The sequence below is a fragment of the Triticum dicoccoides genome, chromosome 4B (assembly GCF_002162155.2).
Source record: "Triticum dicoccoides isolate Atlit2015 ecotype Zavitan chromosome 4B, WEW_v2.0, whole genome shotgun sequence".
NCBI classification, from domain to species: Eukaryota; Viridiplantae; Streptophyta; class Magnoliopsida; order Poales; family Poaceae; genus Triticum; species Triticum dicoccoides.
The window spans coordinates 681,435,838-681,463,163 of NC_041387.1; the positions used below are offsets into that span (position 1 = coordinate 681,435,838).

Sequence of the window (27,326 nt, forward strand, 5' to 3'; positions counted from 1 at the left end):
CAAACTCCTTGGTTCAACTCCACAATCTTGTCGGAGGCTCCCAAGTGACACCTAGGCAATCTAGGAGACATCACTCTCCAAGAAGTAACAAATGGTGCGTTGATGATGAACTCCTTGCTCTTGTGCTTCAAATGATAGTCTCCCCAACACTCAACTCTCTCTCATAGGATTTGGATCTGGTGGAAAGAAGATTTGAGTGGAAAGCAACTTGGGGAAGGCTAGAGATCAAGATTCATATGGTAGGAATGAAATATCTTGGCCTCAAAACATGAGTAGGTAGTTCTCTCTCAGAAATGGTAATTTGGAAGTGTAGGTTTGTTCTGATGGCTCTCTCCACGAATGAAGAGGAGGTGGAGGGGTATATATAGCCTCCACACAAAATCTAACCGTCACACACAATTTACCAATCTCGGTGGGACCGAATCATCAAACTCGGTCGGACCGATTTAGTAAACCTAGTGACTGTTAGGATTTTTGGTGGGACCTAAATGCAACTCGGTAGGACCGATATGGTTAGGGTTAGGGCATAACGTAATCTCGGTGAGACCGATTACACAAACTCGGTGAGACCGATTTTGGTAATAAGCTAACCAGAGAGTTGGTCAGGCAAACTCGATGAGACCGATTACTCAAACTCGGTGAGACCGATTTTGGTAACAAGTTAACCAGAAAGTTTGCATTGTAATCTCGGTAGGACCGATTGCTCAAACTCGGTAAGACCGATTTTGATAATGAACATACACAGAGAGATTACAACCCCATCTCGGTGAGACCGAGATCCCTATCGGTGAGACCGATTTGCCTAGGGTTTGTGGCAGTGGCTATGCCATTTGAACTCAGTGGCGCCGGATAGAAAGAATCGGTATGACCAATTTTGACTTTAGGTTTAGGTCATATATGAATGTGGGAAAGTAGTTGAGGGTTTTGGAGCATATCACTAAGCACTGTGGAGCAAGAAACTCATTAAGCAACACCTCATCCCTCCTTGACAGTATTGGCTTTTCCTATAGACTCGATGTGATCTTGGATCACTAAAATAGAAAATGAAGAGTCTTGAGCTTGAAGCTTGAGCCAATCCTTTGTCCTTAGCATCTTGAAGGAGTTCCCACATCCTTTAGTCCATGCCACTCCATTGTTGAACTTATCTGAAACATACTAGATAAAAGTGCTAGTCCAACAAGAGATATGTTGACATTAATTACCAAAACCACCTAGGGAGCACTTGTGCTTTCAAGAGGACTCTTCCTTAGCGATCCGTGGGGAAGTATGGTGTGAAGAAGAGAGGGTGCCATGGCAAAGGTGAGGTGGATGTCATTCGGTTTTAAAGAAGAAGGAACCAGCGAGAAATATGCCGCTACGACGGTAAACCGAGTGGGGAGGGGAGGGTCTGGCGGGAAAAAGGAAGGGTGCATCGTGGGATGTGGTTTTTGTGTTGGGACTGCGTATTGAAGATAACATGTCGGATAGTCTGGACAACCATATTTTCCCCTTATATATGGGATGGATTTTGGGGGAGTCTGAACTATCTAGACGGTTGAATTTTGAGGAGCCCGTTGGATGCCCGTTTGATATAAAAACATGCAGGAACATACGAAGGAGAAATGAGTTTCGACCTTGGAGACGAACTTAATCCTCTGTTTAATACATATGCATTATAGCCTGTAGCAACGCACGGGCGTTCTACTAGTAACACATAATAGGTGATTATAAACTTGCAAGATAGGATCAAGAACTCACATATATTCATAAAAACATAATAGGTTCAGATCTGAAATCATGGCACTCGGGCCCTAGTGACAAGCATTAAGCATAGCAAAGTCATAGCAACATCAATCTCAGAACATAGTGGATACTAGGAATCAAACCCTAACAAAACTAACTCAATTACATGGTAAATCTCATCCAACCCATCACCGTCTAGCAAGCTTACGATGGAATTACTCACGCACGGCAGTGAGCATCATGAAATTGGTGATGGAGGATGGTTGATGATGACGACGACGACGGATTCCCCTCTCCGGAGCCCCGAACAGACTCCAGATCAGCCCTCCCGAGAGAGTTTAGGGCTTGGCGGTGGCTCCGTATTGTAAAACACAATGAATCCTTATCTCCTATTTTTTTTCTCCCCGAACGTGAATATATGGAGTTGGAGTTGAGGTCGGTGGAGCACCAGGGGGCCCACGAGGCAGGGGGCGCGTCCTAGGGGGGCGCCCTTCACCCTCATGGACAGGGTGTTGGCCCCCTGGAGTTGATTCTTTCGCCAATATTTTTTATTAATTCCAAAAATAACCTCCGTGGAGTTTCACTTCATTCCGAGAACTTTTATTTCTCCACAAAAATAACACCATGGCAGTTCTGCTGAAAACGACGTTAGTCCGGGTTAGTTCCATTCAAATCATACAAGTTAGATTCCAAAACAAGGGCAAAAGTGTTTAGAAAAGTAGATACGACGGAGACGTATCACAGACTATGCGAGAAGGAAGAAGTGAGAGGGGCGGGGGTAAAAGTGAAAAAAGCCCCCCCCCCGTCCTATTTATAAGGAAATAATAAAATGGCATGCATGGGAATCAAGGAGGCGACATAATTATCTCAACAGTGGAGACGCCTCAATTTTCGGACGACGAGTTAATGCAAAAGATTTGTTGTGATGTCATAGGTTTTTACGGATTTGCTTCGCATGGCGTCATGGTAGGTTACAGTGATTAGTTCAAGGACGAGCATTGGAAAGATGACTCATCAACCGAAGCAGTGAAGATTGACATGAACAAGTTCAAATCAATCGGGGGCCTAATGTTGGGGATATAACCCCGAGGTGTGACCCACCAGGAGAGGCCGGGTTACACCATTGGCGGCTCAATATGAAGAAGCCCCAAGAAGGTCTAAGGAAGATGGAACGTGAAGGCTGGTGGTGGCTTAGAATGAGGGCCTGATGAAGGCCCAAGGCCTGGTGGTAAAGTTGTGACCCGGAGGGTGTGAGCTGCCATAATGGCAACTTGCCTAACAAGGCAGGGCGACTTAGAAACCGAGCCGGCCACATTGTGTGATCCGGCTTGGACTCTTGTAAAGCCCAGGGCCTCGGCCTGTGTATATAAAGGCGAGACCCTGCGGTGGGTTAACCCAAGAAACAATTGATCAAGAGCTAGGTCAAGTGATTCCGCTCCCTTGTAATTGATATTCAAGCTATAGTCAACAAAAGCAGGAGTAGGCTTTTACCTCGTTGTGAGGGGCCGAACCTGGGTAAAGCTTGCGTCCTTTGTCCTGTTCAACCCCTTCGATCTAACCTACGTTGCGATGGCTCCACACCTAAGTCCTTTCACAAGGGAATCTGCCGTGATAAAACCACGACATGAGTTGTCATTTGATAATGGGATCACATCATTAGGAGAATGATGTGATGGATAAGACCCAAACTATAAACGTAGCATACGACCGTGTCAAGTTTATTGCTATCCTTTTCTGCATGTCAAGTATATGTTCCTATGACCATGAGATTATGCAACTCACTGACACCGGAGGAGTACCTTGTGTGTACCAAACATCACAACGTAACTGGGTGACTATAAAGGTGCTCTACAGGTTTCTCCGAGGGTGTCTGTTGAGTTGGCATGGATCAAGACTAGGACTTGTCACTCCGTATGATGGAGAGGTATCTCAGGGCCCACTCGGTAATACAACATCATAATAAGCTTGCAAGCAATGCAACTAATGGGTTAGCCACGGGATCTTGTATTACGGAACGAGTAAAGAGACTTGCCAGTAATGAGATTGAACTAGGTATGGAGATACCGACGATCGAATCTTGGGCAAGTAACGTACTGATAGACAAAGGGAGCTGCATACGGGATTAGCCGAATCCTTGGCATCGAGGTTCGGCCAATAAGATCTTCGTAGAATATGTAGGAACCAATATGGGCATCCAGGTCCCGCTATTGGTTAGTGACCGTAGAGGTGTCTCGGTCATGTCTTCATAGTTCTCAAACCCGCGGGGTCTAGACACTTAACATTTGGTGACGATATAAGTATAGTTGAGTTGTTATGGTGGTTACCGAAGGTAGGTCAGAGTCCCCGATGATATCCCGAACATGACGAAACTCCGGAAGGGTCCGGAGGTAAAGATTGATATATTGGATGAAGGGTATTAGAGTCCGGAAGTGTTCCGGGGGTACCGAGTGATGACCAGCATGACCGAAAGGGGTTTCAAGGGGCCCCGACAAGTGTTGGGGGGCCTCTTGGGCCAAGAGAAGGGGGAAACAAGCCCACTAAGGGGTTGTGCGCCCCCCTCACCCCATCCCACATTGCCAGAGGAGGTAGGGCGCCCCTAGGGTTCCCACCCCTTTGGCTTGGGGGCCAAGTCTCCTAAGGGGGAAAACCCATCAGGGTTTCCCTCTTATGGCCGCCGGCCCTAGATGGGATCCCCCAGGGGCACCCCCCTTCCCCCTATATATAGATGAGGAGAGGGAGGGCGGCCACACCCATCTATGCCATGACGCTGCCCTCCCTTTCCCTCATAGTCCTTCTTGTTCTCCATGAGGCTTGGCGAAGCCCTGCTGAGATTTCTTCACCACCACTACCACCACGATGTTGTGCTGCCGGAGGACTCGAGCTACTACTTCACCATCACTCGCTGGATCGAGGAGGTGAAGGCGTCATCAAGCCGTACGTGTGTTCAACGCGAAGGTGCCATCCGTTCCGCACTGGGATCGGGAGTTCGCGGGACGGATCATGATTGGATCGCGAAGACGTTCGACTACATCAACCGCGTTTCTTAACGCTTCCGCTTAGCGATTTACAAGGGTATGTAGATCCAATCACTCCTCTCGTAGATGGTCATCTACTAGATTGATTTTGGTGAGCGTAGGAAATTTTTTGTTTCCCATACAACGTTCCCTAGCAATCCCAGTGTTCAAGGGCAGTTGCACATGATCAGATAAATCTCTATTCAATCTCACAACATTTGCCAGGGGGATGCTAAGTCATAGTCAGAGGACACCAGCACCTGTCTAGTTTTTCAAGAGTAAGATCCCCTATACCGTTAGCTCCAGTGTAGAATCTGCCATGAGCCGCACTTCCTTCAATGACCTTGATTGAGTTGAAAGTGCGACTCCATCTAGATAAAGTGCATGACTTATTTTTTTCACCAGTTTCTTTCATGATATTAAAATGATAACCCATTAGTACTACACATGTGCTCTTGTCACACACACTAGCAAGCTCGACTAAGAAATTTTCTTTTCCTTCTTACAATGCAGGTTAATAAAAGACAATCAATTCATTCATCATTAATACAATATACAGTTTCTTTTTTGAGGCGTCTACTCTTCTGTGCTAGCCCAGCCCCAAAAGCAGGGAGCACATCTTATAGATTTTCCTACATGGTTGCATTAGCTTAGCTTTTTCCAAGGTAGCAGATATCTCATGTGTCTATTCATCCTCGCTATTAATTAAGCTAAGGACCAGCGTCTCAGAGACGTACATGTCTCCATTGAACTTTTGAATCGGTCTGGAGCGCCTAACACTATCCTATCGTCACACACGCATCGTAAGAAATCCTAACCTCACCGCCCTAAGAAGACAACAGGATCTACGTCGGACCTCCGTCAGCTCCGTCCCAACAAATGTAGTTGAGGAGGATCGGTGCCGGAAGACCAACTCAAAGACGTTGTCATCCGCCCAAACGTCGCCCCTGCATTAAAAAAAACCCTAGCCTACATTACAGTCGGAGTCGAGACACCGGGATCGCCGACACCGCCACTGAACACCTAAAGTGGCAGGCAAAGGAAAGACAGATCCACAAGCATATAGGCCAAACTTGGTGGGAATGAGTGCCTTAGCCGTCGCAGCCCCGAGAGAAAAAGAGAAATCCTGACCAATGGACTACCTATCTTATCAAGTAGTATATTGCCAACCTAAATAATTGTGAATTTAGCTAAGTTTTGTCTAGTGTGCTCAGATGTACCCAGATTTTATACTATACGAATGCGCTGTCAAGATAGTTCAAAAACTATACGAATGATCGGCGCCAGCCAACGATCCACGAATCATGGGCCGTGACGAGCAATCAACATGATTGATGGATGCATGCACCGAGCGACCGAGCGTGGCCTTGCCCGGGTTTACTACGGGTTTTAATGAGCAGGTTCACGCATACGCGTCGTCGGCGTCGATGTATACAGCCATGAACCGGCGAACATGCTCGTGCTAACTTTATGGGAGCTGTGTATGTGGATCAAAAGACGCGTCCTGTTAATTTGATCCTGCTGGCAGAAGGTTTAGTTTTGGAGCGAGAACATTTTTTCGAATTTTTTTGTTGGCACAAGAGCACGACTGGTTGATTCTCCAATAGTCAGACGTGCTCCATACGCCTGTATCATTAGCTGTTTGGAGTTAACTACAAGACGTCTTTGCTCGTGTGCTCAGATATGCGTATTATCTGATCGAAAGAAACCAATGTTCCGTTTTGTGTTGTCTGTGTTCCATTCTTACCAGAACTAGCAAGACACCTAATATGATTTTAATTTTTTGCAGGGAGACCAATAATATGATTTATGTACCAGCGAGACCACTAATATGGTTTATACTTAGGCTTTGGATAATTCTTTTCAATTCGCAGAGTAGCGCTCACATGACATGTCGTGTAGATCGACTGTCCAGTCGGTGCGCGTACGCTATGGCGTCCGGGTAATAACTTAATCAGGCAGGCAGGTAATCCGTATGCGGACCAACATACTTTTGCTGTTGCTTACCGACATGCCTTCCTCAGATATTCCCCGCTGTGGTGCGCCTCTTGTTTATGCACTGCACGTCTTTCTCCTAGAGCTCTTTTACGGTACCCTGCGTCAAATATTGACCGTCCAATCATGAAATCTAATGGTGGCGATCGTTCAGTACTGCTCCAATTTGCCAAAAGAATGGCAAGCGATATAGCTTGCGCTCCTTCGCTCAGATCCTCCAGTATCAAATCCTGATGCCATTTTGGGAAGTAACAGCCCGCCCGTCTCGACCTACGGCCGGGGACTCGACCTCCGCGGCGATGTCGGCTGGGCCGGTAAGGTGCAGCACCTTTGAACCGACGTCTATGCCTTCCGGACTGGCGCACGCTGCTCGCCCGCGATGGCGGCTGGCTGCGGGCTGCCCCAACCTGCCCTCTCGGATCGCGTTGACTGCGGAGGCGGGAGCGAACGAGTAGCAACTGTTGTGCTGCGGCGTGTGCACGGCAGCTGTTGACGCGGGTGTGGACTGTGGAGGCGAACGGGCACGCGTGGCTGGGTGTGTGCATGCGGGACAAGCTCCAGGGGCTCATCAATGGCGGACAGAGGGCACCGGCTTCAGCAAAACGATGCTACGGTAGATGAAAACGACTGGAAAGAGGCGCGGAGGAGCGGCAGGTCAGCACAGGCTCGATGGACGCGACGTGATGGCCAGGGACGCAGTGAAGACGGCGGGGGAGCGCGTTGGTGCCGGTGGTGATCCTCGGGTGCGTCGAATAAGACGAGCTCAAGGCGGAGGTCGTGGTCGAGGACGACGGCTCGGGGGGTGCCTCCGTCCAGCTACCGGAGCAGGAGGTCGAAGGAGACCGTGGAGGAGTCATGGGACATGGCGGCGGGGCTTCCCGTCTTGGTTCTCCGTCACCATTATCTGCCGATCGACGACGTCGCTAAGGTTCATTCAGAAATCTATCTCTATCGCTATCCTACCCTCACAAAATCAGTGATCGGATTTTAATATACCGCTCCCTTCCCTGTTAGCAGTATAGGGTAGCAAAAGGATGCGCTAAATCCGCGGCCGACTAAAGAAAGTAACAGCTACTCCGTTACAAAGTTCGTAGTTATCGCGACTAATCGTAGCTAGCTGATAGATAAGCTGAATTCAGCGTCTATGTCCAAAGCAGCGGCACAGGTCACATACACGCACGGAATATACTTGGTCAAACCACATGAACATTATTGGTTGACTTGATTTACTTGGTCAGGACGAGGTGGTTGGTTTCAGATTTACCGTAGACTCTGCTCTCGTCGGGTCCGCCGAACGTCAAAGTTTGGCAGCGGCGGTCGGTCCTGCAGAGCGCCAGACAAAGGCGGCAGGCGCCATGGACGTAGTACGTGCTTCGCTTCAGGTTTCGGTCAACTGTGTCGATACTTCGAGCAAATCCCCGTATGGGGTAAGAAAAGTAGCGTTGCCGAACGTGAGGTGGGCCGGCTGCATGCCGTGTCAGCATTTCATTGCACGTCAGGCTGGAATTCGGTGGTTTTGTGCCTGCCAGTAAGGCTGGTCATAGTGAGAGTAACATAGGTAGTAACATAGATGCCACATAAGCAAAATTGGTGATGTGGCAAGTAGTTAATGAGGAGAGAGGCAAATAGAGTAACATACTATATTACCATCACATAGCGGTTTCCAATGCATAATGAGTCTACAAAGTAATAAATGAAGGCAACTATGTTACCACACCTATGACACTACCCACTATGAAGGTAGTAACATAGACTAATAACATATGTATGTTACTAGTCTAAGTTACTCTCCACTATGACCAGCCTAAAGTTGGCTACCGAAGTTAATAGCAAGGGAAGGAATTCTGATCCCCCACCCCACACACAGACACAGACACACACAAATCGTAGTTTGATTGATTTTTGTTTTTGAAAGCAATCTGTTTGATTGATATTTTTTAGGGGAACTATTTGATTGGTATTGGTTGACTTGATATGCACGATAAACATTTGAAACCTTAACTAAATGTCATATGCTTAAATGGAATTGGTTGGCCTGTCATTTTAATAACATGTAACTCAAGAATATCGTGGTCTCCCTACAAAAGAAAATAGGTGAATGTTGTGGTCTTCTAACAAATAATGAAAGAAAATGTGGCCTTCATTTTTTTATGGAACAAACAATGGTCAAATCATATCCCATTAGCAGGCTATATATATATATTCATGGAGCAATTAAGCTACAGTTCGGATCAGGCGGAGATCATTTGCATGCTCCCCACTCCGAGGAGAAAAGAAGAATGCAACTATAAACCCTTAGAAAAGCAGTTGACCTTTGGAGTATAATAGTGCTCAATAACCAAAGAAAGAAAGCCACTAAAGTCAACTGCCAAAAGCCGTCCTAGCCGAATCCAGGAATCATTTCAATGCAAGCAAGTACTACATACAATGTAACTCCCCAAATGAAAAACAATGACTGCCGTAGCTTACGACATTGCCGACAAATATCACAAACTATATTAACCTCGCTTGCCGGGGTAAACTTAGTCTCCTCCTACATAATTACCTACGCAAGCAAAGGAAAAAATGGTTGAATTTTCCCTTGTAAATTAAGTGATAATAGCAACATCTTTTAAGGCAAAAATTTGGGAGTCATCTTGGCTGCAGGGTCTCATACCCAAAGACATTGCTCCAAAGATTTTTGAGATATCCGGCAAGAAAGGTGGACCTGTAGCAACGACCTTAAGGAAAGGGCACTGGATAACTCAAATCGATATCCAAAGCGGCTTGACGCTTGAGCACCTTCAACAATTCGCAGCCCTCTAGGAGAAGCTTGTGAGCATCGTCATCTAGTCAGGCGTCAAGGATACCATTATATGGAATCTCGCAACGATGAAAACTACTCGACTAAGTCTGCTTATATGACGTAGTTTACTGGATTCACACGCTCAAGCTTACATGTTACAGTCTCGAAGGCCAAATTCTTTGCATGGCTAGTCATTTGTAACAAGATTTGAGCTATGGATAAGCTCTAACGTCGAGGATGGCCAAACTGCAACCAATACCCGTTATGCAATCAAGTGCAAGAATCTGTGGCTCGCCCTGTTTCCAAATGCAAGCTCTCTATCCATGTTTGAAATGAGTTGTTCTCCTGGCTTAACCTTTATATCTCCACGACTCTTTGGCATCGGTTTGGCATGGTTAAATTGTTGAAAATATGAGCAAGTTATTACGAGATTTAATCCGAATAAGCACAAAATAAATCACGACGATTATAACAAAGATTAAACTAATTATGTGGACTAGTATAGTAGATGAATAGATCAAATCTAGGGCACAGACTAGAACTAAAAATTCTAGCACGATCTTGAACAAGGAGGACAAGATCACATATGGTTATACCTGGCCATCTGTCGGGCCGGGCCAGGCTTTGGGCCGGGCCTGCCAAAGCCCGATGCAAAAAAACGAGGCCCGAGCCTGGCTTGGCCTAAAAATCAGGCCCGAGCCCAGTCCATCATGCTAAAAGCCCGCCAGGCCTCGGGTCGGGCCTCTTCCTTAAACAACGATTTTGACGGGCCCGAGCCCGGCCCAACCCGGCTGTTGGGCTCAAAATCTAGGCCCGAGCCCGGCCCGTGGTCAAGGCTGGGTCGGGCTTTTTCGGGCAGGGCTACATACGGTGCAGCGGGAGCAGGACCGCCAACATTGATGTTGTCGCCCATGTCGTTGAGGAAGAGGTTGCCGAGGTCGGGAAAGAAGTCATCGCTGCCAACAGTCGTGCGAGTGCGCTCCCCAAAAACCTGATTGCCCTCTCCCAAGCCATGAAGATCCGCAAGATTTGTCTTGACAGTATCAAGATCCGCAAGCCATGAAGTACAATGACTGAGCTCCTCGCAGTTGAGTTCAGCCCCGGCATAGTATACGGTCATGTCTACCAAGCGCTGGACATGTTTGCTTGCACCGAAATAAGCTATCAATAGAAATTAATTGTCAACTATTTTTGAATAAACAATACCAAAGACATAAATATGGTTGAGAAACTCACATTTTGGTATAACTGGAGGCGTCTGCACATCGACCCAGATGTCGGTATTACCTTCAATATCATCTTCTGGACGAATATCAAAGGTGATAACCATATCAGGCTCAAATGCATGTCTTGCATAGTGCTCGCCATGTTTTGCATCCAAAATAGGTGTAGTCGTCTGAATTGTATAATTTTGTGTGGAAAATATAACCATGCTGGGTATTCAAGTAAAATTTCTTTACCTCCATAGTACGTCTGCAACCTATCTTATCCAATACAAAAACTCTTACATGGCAGGGGATACGCTAGTAGAATAGTAAAAACAAATTATAAGTTGAAGCAAATGAAGCATATGTCATGCTTAATTACGAAAAAGACTTGTCGTTGTGACTTACTGTATCCACTTCGAAGTTCTCGTCTAGCTTGATGCTGAAGCGTCTATCATCATCTAGGAAGATTTCGTCGCACAGGCCACGCTCATCTTCGCAGTATTTGCAAATACCGAAATCCTTTTTGTCGTCAGACATTTCCTATGTTCATAGTTAAAACATTAATTGAAAATCGATCGAAGACAACTATCAGGATACTCAACACACAAATCCGGGGCACTCGATATTTCCTACATATTCTGGCTCAAGTCATGCCAAAATTCACGGAAAAATCCGGCATGACCTTTGCTAAAATAGGACTTATCGAGCGCCTAAAATTTGCCGGAACAGAAATGAGTCAACACTCCGGCAAAACATAGGCCACTCGGAGGTGTAACCTGCAAACATGACCGGCCACTTGGGAAAGCACATATCCTATTTGAGCAACACAAGATATACATTTCAAAATATCTTATATAGGACTCAAATTAGCATGCATTGAATAAGCAAAAGTAAATCATCTCATGCGTGTTCGTACATCGTTGAATATTATCACTAATACATCCCGAATAGTGTCATACATATAACATCACTAATACAACTAAAACCCTAGCACGCGACGGTTACCGGCGCGGGCGGTGGACACCCACAGAGAAGGAACCATCATGGGATCATAGCTCCAGTGAGATCCCTGGAGAACCTGCCAGGTATTGGAAAACATGTGCTCCAACGCAAACAAGTAGCGACGGACGTGCGCGTCCTCCTCACTGACACGATGACGCACCACCTCCGCGGGGTCCTCGAGCCTCTGGACCGTCACTGGCCCACGCGACCGCCACCAAAGAAGGTTCGGGTCAATGACAGGCTGACTCCTCACCAACCTGCGCCCCCCGGTAGGTAGCGCCTCCCAGTACCACACCGGCGGAGCCCAGTTCCGGACATGGCCCATCTAGTCAAGCAGGTGCCGTCCTCCACCGACTCGACAATGAGGATGCGGGATAGGCATCGTCCACGTCGATGCGGGAAAAATTGCTTTAACTAAAAAATAGCAACAAGTTCATACTAACTAGTTCTATTAATTCAATTAGTTCTTACTGAAAATAAACTTACTATAAATAAAAATAAACTAGTACCTAGCTAATTAGTACATAGTTCTTACTAAATGTAATTAACTAGGGTTAATACTAATTGTAATTAACTAACTAGCACTAAAAATAGCCTAGGGTTCATACTAACTAGCACTAAATAGCTAGGGTTCATACTAAGCAAACAAGAGGGATCGGAAGGGGAGAGTGCTTACAGAGGGCGGGGAGAGAGATGGGGTCGGGGGAGACGGCGGCACCGAGGCGCGGCGAGGCGGGGTCGGGGGAGACGGCTGCGAGGCGGGGTCGGGGGAGACGGCGGCGAGGCGAGTCGAGGGAGACGGCGGCGAGGCGGGGTCGGGGGAGACGGCCGCGAGGCAAGGTAGGGGGAGACGGCGGCGAGGCGGAGGCGACGAGGGGGAGAAGAGAGAGTGGGGAATTGGGGGAGGAAGCAGAGGAGAGGGAATCAGGATGCGCGGGGGGTTAGGTGAAAATAGCTTTAACAGTAGCGTGGGAAGGAAAAATGCGCTGCTGCTAAAATCCGTAGTAGTAGCGCCGTTTCTAGAAGGGCGCTACTACTATACCTAGCACGTCGGGAACGGTGTGGCAATTATAGTAGTAGCGTGTTCTATTCCTACCGCGCTACTGCTAAGGGGGTAACAGTAGCGCGGTTTTGACAGACGCGCTACTGCTAAGTAGCAGTAGCGCCTCATTTTAACACGCGCTACTGGTAAGATTCTGTGTATAAGGTTTTCCCTAGTAGTGACCGGAGCCCCAAGGCAGAGCCAGAGTGGTGGAAGAAGGCGACCCGCGCCGCCGGCCGGGCTTCGCCCACAAATTTATGGACCACTGGTGCAAGTGTGCACTGCGAGCATGCACGTCTTCATCGTTCGAACACGTGCATAGATCAAAGACTTGTTCTCCCGCCCACACTTATGAATCTCGTAGAACATGAAGTTCAGAACAACCACTTTCTTCTTTTCATGCAAATACATAAAAACATCCAACATGGAACTCCTCAAGTTATGCGAGTCACCGGCCTTAGCTGTGAGAGTGTACCTCAAGATATGGTGCATAGTATCATACACAGACAAGAGATCCTTGATAAAACCGATGACAAAAGCCTTCTCTTGCTTGTAAGCAAATGCAATCTCATCCTTGTACCGCTTCCCAACCTCACGAGCACGACCAAACTCTTCATTTTTCCCCTCAAAGAATACACAGGTAATGATCTCAGCAAACTTGGCCATCGAAGCAGAACACCGGTGAGTCCCAGACATCCAAGTGAGTGTACAAGGAGTGTTATTGTGAAAGTATGCCATGGCAAAGAACTGCATGACAAAGTCTTCATTGTATGGATGGTTGAATGTGACAAAAGGTAGGAGCCCCAACCTGTTAAGTGCAGAATACTCTCCTGGATAGATATGATCGTTGTATCGGAGAATCTCAACATTGACTTGCTTATGAGGAGCAAACTTCTTGTTCTTGATCATTAGAAGCTCATAGTATACCCTATGCTGAAACTCATTTTGAACCGTGGATCGGCACTCATACTGGTGGCAGCAGCATATGGGTGAGACTGCCTCTGATGAACCACAAGTATAGGGGATCAATCGTAGTGTCGAACCCAACGGGGAGCAGAAGAAAATGATAAGCAGTTTTCAGCAAGGTAATCTCTGCAAGTACTAAAAGTACTATTAACAGATAGTTTTGATAGCAGGGTAATTCGTAACAATTAACAAGTAGCAATAGTAACAAGCGTGCAGCAAGGTGGCCCAATCCTTTTTATAGCAAAGGACAAGCCGAGACGTTCTCTTATAATAAGCAAAGCGTTCTCGAGGACACATATGAGAATTATCGTCTAGTCACTTTCATCATGTTTACTTGATTCATGTTTGCTACTTTAATAACTAGATGATTCCCCACGCATTGCGGTGGAACCTTAGCCTATAATCTGTTGTAAATAATGTATTTGTCTTACCGTGAACATTTTAAGTCATTTACCAATTAATTAAAATATTTGATGGAAAGTCTTATGAATAGTTATTGTTAAGTATCTAACTAAAATATGCACTAAAATAACTAAATCCGACGGATATATGTAGTTCATCAAGATGACATATAACCATGGGTGCCAAACAAAAGTTTACCAATAGCGGTAAAATAATCGACCAACATTGTGTTCTTTTCTAGTAGAAAGTTAGTCCATTCATCATCAATTTCACATTTGGCTACGGGAAGATATGGGACACGTTCATCCTCTCAGAGGAACATGATTTTAGCTCAAATTTATACTTCAATAGGACATGTTATAGAAAGTACAAACAAATGAGAGTTGCAACTACCTATTTGTTTCCAAGATCTGCACAGTTAATAGGATCGTCAAATTGACAGCATGCCAAGAAAAATATACATGATTCCTTTTTTGTAGTAAACGATCGATATAATTCAAGCTAGAGTAAGAGGATATATAAGAAAACCATTTGAACTCATTCTTCTATTTTTTTATTGGATGAGAAAGGAGACCAATGTGTATCTCGATCTTCATTGCCACATTCGGATATTGCCTGAAACACAATACAATTAAGAAGACAACAAACAGTTCATTTTCTCCTAATGGATTTATACTAAATCATCAAATCATTAATTATATCAGTCTTAAATTGAAATTGCAAATTGTAACCGAGAGAATGATGAACCATTGATACAAAAATAGAAAAAGAAATCAACAAACTCGTCGCTTCTATCATCTGAATAAACATCTTTCTGATTCATCGTGTGGCCCATGCTAGAACTCACAAGAACCCATGCAGTGCCTACAACTTTTACAGAGAAGAAAGAATATAAGAAATGGGTAGGTCAATATACATGTTTCCTTGTTATTGATGGCTATCGTGCACTGAAAGCGCTTTCGTGAACATCAGCAGCACTCATGATTTGCACACATCTAAAGGAAATAACCAATCGTGATGCATACGAGCCAAACAATCAGGCAAGCAAGAAACTTCACATGTATAAGATAGCCAAGCAGAACAGTCGCATGGAACCAAGAATCAAGGAAAATGGCTTACCTTCCGTATGATCTATCATTTGATATCCAAGCTCATTGTCACTGGATAGGGAAGCCGGACTGTGGGAGGGATAAGAAGAATCTATTATTTTGAAGGAAGATGTATGTACATATGAGAGGTCGATCATGTGGCTTTCATGATAAATCTTCTGACCTGAAGATGGGAGCCAAAAAAGTGTACATATGGATAAGAGTGTCTTATAGGCGATGGTTGAACCATGGGAGCAAAGGACTGAGGGAGGTGGAACTGATGCGCTGGTGGACAAACCCATGAGATGAAGAAGGCGAAGTGTCAGTTTGGTAATGAAGATGGTGGGGTTTAGTGCGGGAGGTGGAGAGAGAGAAGGAAACCATTCGCTGTGGTTGACTAATTGACAAGACAAAGAGAGAAATTTGTTGTGGAGAAGACACGCAGTCACAACCTTGGCATGCATTTAAGTTTGACTCTTCTCCTGTTTACAGTTGCTAAACGAAGCACGGATGGTGTGACGCCCGGAAAGTTAAGCTACAGTAATCCCCCGTTAATGATGCCACGTCATACAATTACTGTTGTTAACCTCGCGATGATTTAGTCCCGTTCAAATTCAAAGGAATTAAAACAACGTCAAAATGATATTTCTTCAAAACCGAAAAAACTAAAATCTTCGCATTATTGTAAAAATTCACATGATCATTGCCATGTTGTAACCAACCTCATTTGAATCACCAAGTAATTCCTAGGAAATTAATAAATGGTCCTGCAACAATTATTTTGGCCTTTTCAAAATAAGCAAATATCTTTACATTTCCAAATGACGAGAAACCTTCTGTTTGGTCTTGGAATGTTGTACTATAACTATGTGCCAAGTTTTAACTCAAATAAAAATCGTTTGCTATTTTATTTAAATGCAAAAACCGAGACAAATGTTTTAAAAGAAGAGGCAAGAAAACGGTTGTGCACTCTGGTCCATTCTCTTTCTTTCCTTTTCCCTGTACAAGGCCCAGCCCACATCCCCCACTTGTCTCTCTCCTCGCGCTACAGGAGACAGGCAGGGGCTCGTGGAGGCCATCCCATGGCCGTGGGCACGTGCAGGGCATCCATGGCCTCCCCTCGCCTACATAACTACGCCGGCGCCCCCCCGGAAACCCTAGCGCCACTTTCCCCTTTCCCCCACTCGCCCGCATCTCCCTCGCCCGCTCTCTCTTTCCTTTTCTTCGTCGCCCGAGCGCGGCCATAGCCATGGCCGCCCCGTTGTTGTGGCCACTGGTGCTCCCCGCGACACTTGGGGATGTCCAGGAGGTCCGCCGTCCTCCGTTGCGTCGGCTACCGCCACAAGCTCAAACCGGGAGCCCCTGCATCGACGGGATCGACGCCTTCTTCTTCCTCGGGCACCACCGCCTCCGTCATCGATCCGCCGCCTCTGCTGCTCCTAAGCCATCGCCGAGCCACCCTTGTGCTCCCCGGTGAGCACCACGTCGATCCCCCCCGTTTCCCCTTTGATTCCATCGCCGTAGACGTTGTGCGCCGCCTCCACCCGAGCTCGCGCTCACCGTAGCGAACCCGCGCCCCGAGCTCCCCTGCCTCGTGCCCTGGCCGCTCCAGGCAGCGGGTCCCCGCGCGACAGCGCCCGCCTGGGCCGCGCCCTGCTTGGCCGCTGTTGCTTTATGCTGCTTGCTGCTGCCTCTGCGTGCTGCTGCTGCTACTTAGCTCCTGCCGCTGCTCGTGCTTCTGTTGCCGTCGCTACTACAGCCGGCCATGGCTGAGTGCTTGTGTGTGTTGAGTGTGTGCATGATGTGTGTGTACGTGAGAAGAGCAGCCCTTGGTAACTAGGAACAAGTAGCAATTAGTGGTTAGGTTAATTAGTCTAATACGGAGTATATGCCAATGACATGCAGGACCCATTGTTAGATTAAGAAAATAAAACAAACATAAAAATGTCTAAGTCAATGGCAAGTGGACCCTCAGGCTACTTAATCTATTTAACTAGAATAGTTTAGTTGCTTCCTGTGACTTGTGGGGCACGCCCTGCCTTTTGACCGGTCAAATTGACTTTGTCAATTCGTTTTAAATAAATGCTGAAATTTCACAAATTTGTATAAAGTTTGAAAATTAATTTAAAATAATCCGTAACTCGGTTTGAAAAACTTTGTACATAAAAGTTGCTCAGAATTTCGAGACGAATCCGGATACGCGGTCCGTTCGTCTGCCTCACGTCTCTAGCATAGTGAACCTGCAAACTTTCCCCTCCGGTTCATCTGTCTGACAGACGTCCGGAACCGAAAAGACTTTCCCGGATGTTTTCCCCCTTCGCCAGTATCACCTAGTACCGCGTTCGAACACCTCTAGCCCCGCTTGATGTCTTGTTATACATATGTTTGCGTGTATTTACTGTTTCTTTCCCTCTTTTCTCTCCGGTAGACCTCGAGACCGTGGCTGATGCCCCTGTGATCGACTACGTCGACGACGACCCTTCTTCTTGTCTGAGCAACCAGGCAAGCCCCCCCCCCCCTTTGATCATCCCGATATCGCCCATTCTATACTCTCATGTTTGCATTAGATTTTGCTACTGTTATTGATTGCTCCTATTCTGATGCATAGCCTGCTTTTGTACCTGCTTTTGTTACCTACCTGCTTATCCTAAACTGCTTAGTATAGGTTGGCTAGTGATCCATCAGTGACCCTCACTTGTCCTTGTTGCCCCTGCTTCATCATCGACGCCTCGATCGACGTGATCGACGACCAGAGCCCGACACCTCACATCACATCACGCCCCTTTAGTTGCTCGACTCTGCAGAGCTACTATCGAGTGCCGAGGGTGATCCCTCATAACGCACTCCTGATGATAATTCTGTAATGTAGCTATTCGGTCGTGGTCATCGAGGATGATTTCCTCTTTCACCATTCCCGATACGGCTCTGTCGTTCAACACCTCAAGTGTGAACCTTCAGGGTGGTCCCTCTTACGTTCACCTTGATGATTAAATTAGTTAAAATTAATAATTTTCACTAGCTAGATATGTTTGTACAAGAGCATTCATCAGTCATGAGTACTACTAGTAAAGGACTAAAAATACCTTAGAAGACACATTAATGGTGGTGGCTTCAACAATGTTGGTGGGCAAGTCGGGTGCCGACTGCTTGCCGATCTCGATTCTACACTCGTACATGATCCAATTCATCATCTCCCCGCTAAGGGCCCTGCCCTTGTAGAAGATTAGTGTCTTCTTCATGCCGATGAGACTTTTGGTTGGCGGTAGAATGATCTCCTTGTCCTTTTCGGTAGCCTTCCAACAGCCAGCGTTCATGGTCCAGTTGGTCTGTATCCCAGTGGGGTACTTCAGGTCGTTCTAGCAGAAGAAGTATTGCTCCTTCTCCCCATGTTTACCTCATTTGGGAGATTCCATGGCTTCTATTTTTCAGATCCACCTCCCCGACCACCGTCGTTTCGAAGGCTTTGTTCAGAACCTTGGGGACCAGGTAGAAGATGAAAATTCCATGTCCGTCAGGTGAAACCTGAAACCCGGCAGCTGATTCAGCTTTTCTTTCTGCTACGGCACTTGAAGGTGGCTTGCCATGGCGAAGGATCTTTGGGAAATTTCTGCTGGGGTGGAATAAATGTTGGGGGCAACGATACAAATGTATCTATCTATGGAAGGAATTCAATGATATATGGAGATATAGGATGGAGATGCTTAAATAGGACCAAATGCATGTACTGGAAATGTATGTTACATCTAAAAAAATGTTCACTAGTACAAAAATGTTTTTTTTGACATTTAAAAAAATTGGATGCAATGTAAAACGAAATGTTTGTTTAATGTAAAAATATTTAAACAGAAGTTGGGAGCACCACACTATCCATCATGGATGATCCGGCTCCGATGGCAAACATTTGGTACACAGAAGTTGCAGGTAGCAGCTGCGGTGGCGCCAGTGACAACAAGACGTCGTAGTCCATGAGAGGAGCCAATGTACTGGATTCGAGGAAGCCCCAATGCTGCGTTGCCCCAATGGAAATAAGAATGGGCGGGGCATATGATGGAATCACCATCTTCAGTCATGTGCTCTTACGGAAAATTCTGCGGACCACAAAGTCGTCCTATGAACATACATAAACCAAATTAGTTAAATTAATAATGGCCAATATCTAGATATGTTTGTACAAGAGATTTCATCATTCATGAGTACTTCTAGTCAAGGACTAAAAATACCTTGGTAGACACATTAATGGTGGCGGCTTCGACGATGTCGGTGGGAAAGTCGGGTGCCGACTGCTTGCTGCTCTTGATTCTGAACTCGTACATGATCCAGTTTGTCTCTCCCTTCTAGGGGCCTTGTCCTTGTTGAAGATCAGTGTCTTCTTCATGCCGATGAGACTTCTGGTTGGTGGTAGAATGATCTCCTTGTCCTTTTAGGTAGCCTTCCAATAGCCAGCGTTCATGTCCCCATGCCGATGAGACTTCTGGTTGGTATGTATCCCGGTGGGGTACTTCAGGTCTTCTGGCAGAACAAGTATCGCTCCTTCTCCTCATGTTTACCTCATTTGGGAGATTCCATGGCTTGTATTTTTCAGATCCACCTCCCCGACCACCGTTGTGTCGAAGGCTTTCTTCAAGAACCTTAGGCACCAGGTAGAAGATGATGATCTCCATGTCCGTCGGGTGAAACCTGAGACCCGGCGGCAGATTCAGCTTTTGTTTCTGCTGCTGAACTTGAAGGTGGATTGCCATGGCGAAGGCTCTTTGGGAAATGTCTGCTGGGGTGGAATAAATGTTGGGGGCAGCGATAAAGATGTGTCTGTCTATGGAAGCAATTCAGTGATATATAGAGATATAGGAGGGAGATGCTTAAATAGGACCAAATGCATGTACTGGCAAGATACTTTCCTGAGAAGCTTTGTCGTGATGTTTAATATCTTTTTATTTGCATTGGATGGATGTATGCGAGCTAGCTAGATAGATAGACATGCCTCCCTATCCTTTACAACTATATGCTGCTTCTCTTGCTGTGGGGGGCATACCCTGGTGGTGAAAAATGTCATGTATTCAATAAAATGTAAGTGCCATTGATAAAAGTGTTTGTACAATTTATGAAAGGTTTGCGCGATTCAACAAATGTTTCATATATTCAAAAAATGTATGTTACATCTAAAAAAATGTTCACTAGTCCAAAAATGTTTTTGTGACATTTAAAAAAATTGGATGCAATCTAAAACAAAATGTTTGTTTAATGTAAAAATCTTTAAACATAAGTTGGGAGCACCACACTGTCCATCATGGATGATCCGGCTCCGATGGCAAGCATCTGGTACACAGAAGTTGCAGGTAGCAGCTGCGGTGGCGCCAGTGACAACAAGACGTCATAGTCCATGAGAGGAGCCAATGTACTGGATTCGAGGAAGCCTCGATGCTGCGTTGCCCCAATGGACATAAGAATGGGCGGGGCATATGACGGCATCACCATCTTCTTCATTCTTGTGCTATTATGGAAAATTCTGCAGACCACAAAGTCGTCCTACCAACATTCTACATAAACTAAATTAGTTAAAATTAACAATTGTTACTATCTAGATATGTTTGTACAAGAGAATTCATCAATCATGAGTACTACTAGTCTAGGACTAAAAATACCTTGGAAGACACATTAATGGTGGCGGCTTCAACGATGTCGGTGGGAAGGTCGGGTGCCGAGTGCTTGCCGATCTCGATTCTACACTCGTACATGATCTAGTTTATCTTCTCCCTTCTAGGGGCCCTGCCCTTGTAGAAGATCAGTGTCTTCTTCATGCCGATGAGACTTTTGGTTGGCGGTAGAATGATCTCCTTGTCCTTTTCGATAGCCTTCCAATAGCCAACGTTCATGGCCAGCTTGGTCTGTATCCCGGTGGGTTTCATCAGGTCCTTCTGGTAGAAGAAGTATCGCTCCTTATCCCCATGTTTACCTCATTTGGGAGATTCCATGGCTTGTATTTTTTAGATCCACCGCCCCGACCACCGTCGTGTTGAAGGCTTTCTTCAGAACCTTAGGAACCAGGTAGAAGATGATCATATCCATGTCCGTCGGGCGAAACCTGAACCCCGGCGGCAGATTCAGCTTTTGTTTCTGCTGTTGAACTTGAAGGTGGCTTGCCATGGGAAGCCTCTTTGGGAAATGTCTGCTGGGTTGGAATGAATGTTGGGGGCAATGATAGAGATGTGTCTATCTATGAACGGAATTCAATGATATATAGAGATATAGTAGGATGAAAGGATCGAAAAGAGGTGTCTAGAGGGGGGTGATTATACCCTCAACAAACAAAAGTAGCAGTGTTTATATTCTTCAAGTTGAGGTGGAGATTTAGCACAATTTTAGGCATTCCCAATACATTTCAAGCAAGCATGGCAAGAGTATAAGTAGCGGAAAGAGTAAAGCATGCTAGTTCCATGAAAGTAAAGGGATGGGATTGGAGTGTGTAAACGCAATGAAGACGGGAGATTTTTTGCGTGGTTCCGATAGGTGGTGCTATCGTACATCCATGTTGATGGAGACTTCAACCCACGAAGGGTAACGGTTGCGCGAGTCCATGGAGGGCGAAGTAGGTGATCTCCTTGCATTTACAAACTCTTTGGTTAAACTCCACAATCTTGTCGGAGGCTCCCAAGTGACACCTAACCAATCTAGGAGACACCACTCTCCAAAAGGTAATAAATGGTGTCTTGATGATGAACTCCTTGCTCTTGTGCTTCAAATGATAGTCTGCCCAACACTCAACTCTCTCTCACAGGTTTGGCTATGGTGGAAAAAAGATTTGAGTGGAAAGAAACTTCGGGAAGGCTAGAGATCAAGATTCTTGTGGTTGGATTGGAACGTCTTGGACTCAACACATGAGTAGGTGGTTCACTATCAAAAAATGAGTAGTGGAAGTGTAGGAACGTTCTAATGGCTCTCTCACGAATAGAGAAAGGGGTGGAGGGGTATATATAGCCTCCACACAAAATCCAACCGTTACACACATTTGACTCAACTCGGTCAGACTGAATAGAAGAACTCGGTGAGACCGATTCAGTTCAAAACATGAATGTTAGGAATCTCGGTGGCACCGGTGTGATCAACTCGATCGATGGGACCGATGTGCTAGGGCTTGTGCAAAACCTCATCTCAGTGAGACCGATTGCATAAACTCGGAGAGACCAATTTCAGCAATGATCAAACAGAGAGTTGATCAAGAAAACTCGATGGGGCCGATTACATATTTCGGTGAGACCGAAATAATTACAACAGGAAACATAGACTTTGCAAGGCCATCTCTGTGGGACCAAGATCTGTATCGGTGTGACCGAATTGTCTAGGGTTTCTGGTAGTGGCTATGTCAATAGAACTTGGTGGCGCCAGATAGATCAAATAGGTGGGGCGGAGTTTGACTTTAGCTTTTGGACATATGTGGAAATGAGAAAGTGGCTGAGGATTTTGGAGCAATATCACTAAGCACTTGAGCAAGTACGCCATTAAGCAACACCTCATCCCCTTTTAATAGTATTGGCTTTCCTATGGACTCAATGTGATCTTAGATCACTAAAATGAAAATGAAGAGTCTTGAGCCTTTGCCAATCTTTGTCCTTAGCATTTTGAAGGGATTCCACATCCTCTTGTCCTTGCCAAGCCACTGTTGAACTCATCTGAAATGTACTCGATAAAAGTATTAGTCCAACAACAGATATGTTGTTAATTATCAAAATCACCCAGGGAGCACTTGTGCTTTCAGAGGGAGATGTTTAACAGGACCAAATGCATGTACTGGCAAGATACTTTCCAGAGAAGCTTTGACGCTATGTTTAATTTGTTTTTATTTGCAGTGGATGGATATATGCATGCTAGCTAGCTAGATAGACATTCCTCCCTATCTTTTACAACTATATGTTGCTTCTCTTGCTGTGGAGGCCTTATCCACGTGGTGAAAAATGTCACGTGTTTAAAAAATGTAAGCTCCATTTTTAAAAGTGTTTGTACAATTTACAAAAGGTTCACGTGATTAAAAAAATGTTTCATATATTCAAAAAATGTATGTTACATTTAAAAAATGTCCACTAGTCCAAAAATATTTTTGTGACATTTTAAAAAATTGGATTCAGTGTAAAACAAAATGTTTGTCCAAAGTAAAAATATGTACACAGAAGTAGGGAGCACCACACTACCCATCATGGATGATCCGACTCCGATGGCAAGCATCTGGTACACAGAAGTTGCAGGTAGCAGCGGCGGTGGCGCCAGTGACAACAACACGTCATAGTCCATGAGAGGAGCCAATGTAATGGATTCGAGGAAGCCCTGATGTTGCGCTGCCCCAATGGACAGAAGACTGGGCGGGGCATATGATGGTATCACCATCTTCTTCAGACATGTGCTCTTATGGAAAATTATGCAGATCGCAAAGTCGTCCTACAAACATACATAAACTAAATTAGTTAAAATTAATAATTGTCACTAGCTAGATATGTTTGTACAAGAGAATTCATCAGTCATGAGTACTACTAGTAAAGGACTAAAAATACCTTAGAAGACACATTAATGGTGGTGGCTTCAACAATGTCGGTGGGCAAGTCGGGTGCCGACTTCTTGCCGATATTGATTCTACACTCGTACATGATCCAGTTTATCTTCTCCCCGCTAGGGGCCGTGCCCTTGTAGAAGATCAGTGTCTTCTTCATGCCGATGAGACTTTTGGTTGGCGGTAGAATGATCTCCTTGTCATTTTCGGTAGCCTTCCAACAGCCAGCGTTCATGGCCTAGTTGGTCTGTATACCGGTGGGGTACTTCAGGTCCTTCTAGCACAAGAAGTATTGCTCCTTCTCCCCATTTTTACCTCATTTGGGAGATTCCATGGCTTGTATTTTTCAGATCCACCTCCCCGACCACCATCGTGTCGAAGGCTTTCTTAAGAACCTTGGGGACCAGGTAGAAGATGATGATCTCCATATCCATCAGGTGTAACCTGAAACTCGGCGGCAGATTCAACTTTTCTTTCTGCCACGACACTTGAAGATGGCTAGCCATGGCGAAGGATATTTGGGAAATTTCTTCTGGGGTGGAATAAATGTTGGGGGCAACGATACAGATGTATCTATCTATGGAAGGAATTCAATGATATATGGAGATATAGGATGGAGATGCTTAAATAGGACCAAATGCATGTACTGGCAAGATACTTTCCAGAGAAGCTTTGACGTTTTATGGGCTATGTTTAATTTATTTTTATTTGCAGTGGATGGATGGATGCGAGCTAGATAGATAGATAGATATATCTGTGGGGGGCATGTGCAGGTGGTGAAAAATGTCATGTGTTTAAAAAATGTTTACACAGAAGTTGGGAGCACCACACTACCCATCATGGATGGATGATCCAGCTCCGATGGCAAGCTTCTGGTCCACAGAAGTTGCAGGTAGCAGCAGCGGTGGCGCCAGTGACAACAACACATCATAGTCCACGAGAGGAGACAATTTACTGGATTCAAGGTAGTCCTGATGTTGTGTTGCCCCAATGGACATAAGACTGTCGGGGCATATGATGGCATAACCATCTTCTTGAGTCATGTGCTCTTATGGAAAATTCTGCACACCACATACTCCTCCCACCAACATACATAAACTAAATTAGTTAAAATCAATAATTGTCACAAGCTAGATATGTTTGTACTAGAGAATTCATCAGTCATGAGTACTACTAGTCAAGGACTAAAAATACCTTGGAAGACACATTAATGGTGGCGGCTTCGACAATGTCGGTGGGCAAGTCAGGTGTTGACTGCTTACCGATCTCGATTCTCTCGTACATGACCCACTTTATCTTCTCCCCCCCAGGGGCCTTTCCCTTGTAGAAGACCAGTGTCTTCTTCATGCCGATGAGACCTTTAGTCGGGGTAGAATGATCTCCTTTTTTCCTTTTCGGTAGCCTTCCAATAGCCAGTGTTCATGGCCCGGTTGGTCTGTATCTCGGTGGGGGTACTTGAGGTCCTTCTGGGAGAAGAAGTATCGCTCCTTCTCCCCATGTTTACCTTATTTGGGAGATTCCATGGCTCGTTTTTCTTCATATCCACCTCCCTTACCATCGTCGTGTCGAAGGCTTTCTTCAACACCTTGGGGACTAGGTAGAAGATGATGATCTCCATGTCCGTCTGGTGAAACCTGAAACCCGGCGGCAAATTCAGTCGTTGTTTCTACTGCTAAATTTGAAGGTGGCTTGCCATGACGGAGGCTCTTCGGGAAATGTGTGTTGGCGTGGAACAAATTTTGGGGGCAATGATAGGTATGTGTCTACCTATGGAAGGAATTCAATGATGTATAGAGATATAGGAGGGAGATGCTCAAATAGGACCGAATGCATGTATTGTCCAGATTCTTTCCAGAGAAGATTTGACGTTGTCCGGGCTTTGTTTAATGGGACAATTGCATATTTACCCCTAGTTGGTTCCTACCCACGGGTTTTGCCCTTACTTTTCGAGCTTGCTCAATTTTGCCCTTACTTTTTCCATCGAGTTCCCTCGAATGCCCTTTGACTGTTTAACCAAAACTTTGAAAATTCATAACTAATTCATACAAACTCAGAAAAATACAAATAAGATATCAAAATTTTCAGATAAACATTACCTTTATGGGCATATCATTTGCATTCAGGACAAAAGCATCATTTAAACTACCCGAGGTAATTAATGTTTTAACATTATTAAAAATAAATAGGTATAAACAATATTTTTTTCCATGAATAAAAATTACATGCAAATGTAGGTGATCTTTTCTGAACATCCTGATAACTTATTTGCATTTTTTTGAGTTTGTATCAACTTGTTATGAATGTTCTAACGACTTTGACCATTATTTGGAAACTTCATAACAAGTTGATACGAACTCAGGGAAATGCAAATAAGGTATCATGATGTTCAAAACATCACCTACATTTGCATATAATTTTTATTCACGAAAAATATATTGTTTATACCTATTTATTTTTAATAATGTTAATAACATTAATTACCTCGAGTAGTTTAAATGATGCTTTTGTCCTGAATGCAAATGATATGCCCATAAAGGTAATGTTTATCTGAACATTTTGATATCTTATTTGCATTTTTTTGAGTTCATATGAATTAGTTATGAATTTTCAAAGTTTTGGTCAAACGGTCAAAGGGCATTCGAGGGACCTCGATGGAAAAAGTAAGGGCAAAACTGAGCAAGCTCGAAAAGTAAGGGCAAAACCCGTGGGTAGGAACCAACTAGGGGTAAAAATGCAATTGTCCCTTCTTTAATTTGTTTTTATTTGTAGTGGATGGATGTATACGAGCTAGCTAGATAGATAGACATCCCGCCCTATCCTTTACAACTATATGCTTCGTCCCTTGCTGTGGGGGCCATGTCCAGGTGGTGAAAAATGTCACGTGTTTAAAAAATGAAAATGCCATTTTTACAGTGTTTATACAATTTAGGAAAGGTTCCTATCATTTAAAAAATGTTTCAGACATTCAAAAAATGTATGTTACATTTTAAAAAAAATCACTAGCTAGTCCAAAAATATTTTGTAACATTTAAAAAAATGATGCAATGTAAAACAAAATGTTTGTCTAATGTAAAAATATGTAGACAGAAGTTGGGAGCGCCACACTAGCCATCATGGATGATCTGGCTCCGATGGTAAGCATGTGGTACACAGAAGTTGCAAGTAGCAGCGGCGGTGGCGCCAATGACAACAACACGTCGTAGTACATGAGAGGAGCCAATGTACTGGATTTGAGGAAGCCCCGATGCTGCGCTGCCCCAATAGACATAAGACTGGGCGGGGCATATGATGACATCACCATCTTCTTCAGTCCTGTGCTCTTATGGAAACTTCTGCAGACCACAAAGTCGTCCTACCAACATACATAAACTAAATTAGTTAGAATAAATAATTGTTACTAGCTAGATATGTATGTACTAGAGAATTCACAAGTCATGAGTACTACTAGTCAAGGACTAAAAATACCTTGGTAGACACATTAATGGTGGCGGCTTCGACGATGTCGGTGGGCAAGTCGGGTGCCGACTGCTTCCCGATCTCGATTCTATACTCGTACATGACCTAGTTTA

At 45.0% G+C, this 27,326-nt stretch overlaps 1 protein-coding gene and 5 pseudogenes across 1 annotated transcript in view; all 6 read right to left on the reverse strand.

Moving 5' to 3' along the window:
- Nucleotides 1-18,286: 18,286 nt before the first annotated feature.
- LOC119293097 lies at nucleotides 18,287-18,808 on the reverse strand (annotated as a pseudogene).
- A 254-nt stretch (nucleotides 18,809-19,062) lies between these two features.
- LOC119293098 lies at nucleotides 19,063-19,994 on the reverse strand (annotated as a pseudogene).
- A 480-nt stretch (nucleotides 19,995-20,474) lies between these two features.
- On the reverse strand, nucleotides 20,475-21,365 carry LOC119293099 (annotated as a pseudogene).
- A 1,917-nt stretch (nucleotides 21,366-23,282) lies between these two features.
- LOC119293100 lies at nucleotides 23,283-24,309 on the reverse strand (annotated as a pseudogene).
- A 253-nt stretch (nucleotides 24,310-24,562) lies between these two features.
- On the reverse strand, nucleotides 24,563-25,453 carry LOC119293101 (annotated as a pseudogene).
- Nucleotides 25,454-26,821: 1,368 nt separating this feature from the next.
- The window catches only part of LOC119293102, a 1,159-nt gene continuing 654 nt past the window's right edge, over nucleotides 26,822-27,326 (reverse strand). Inside the window, exons 2-3 of the mRNA XM_037571677.1 lie at nucleotides 27,223-27,318; nucleotides 26,822-27,109 (exon numbers count right to left, since the gene is read on the reverse strand). Coding sequence (XP_037427574.1) covers nucleotides 26,822-27,109; nucleotides 27,223-27,318 — 384 coding nt within the window. The remainder of the gene's footprint in view (nucleotides 27,110-27,222; nucleotides 27,319-27,326) is intronic.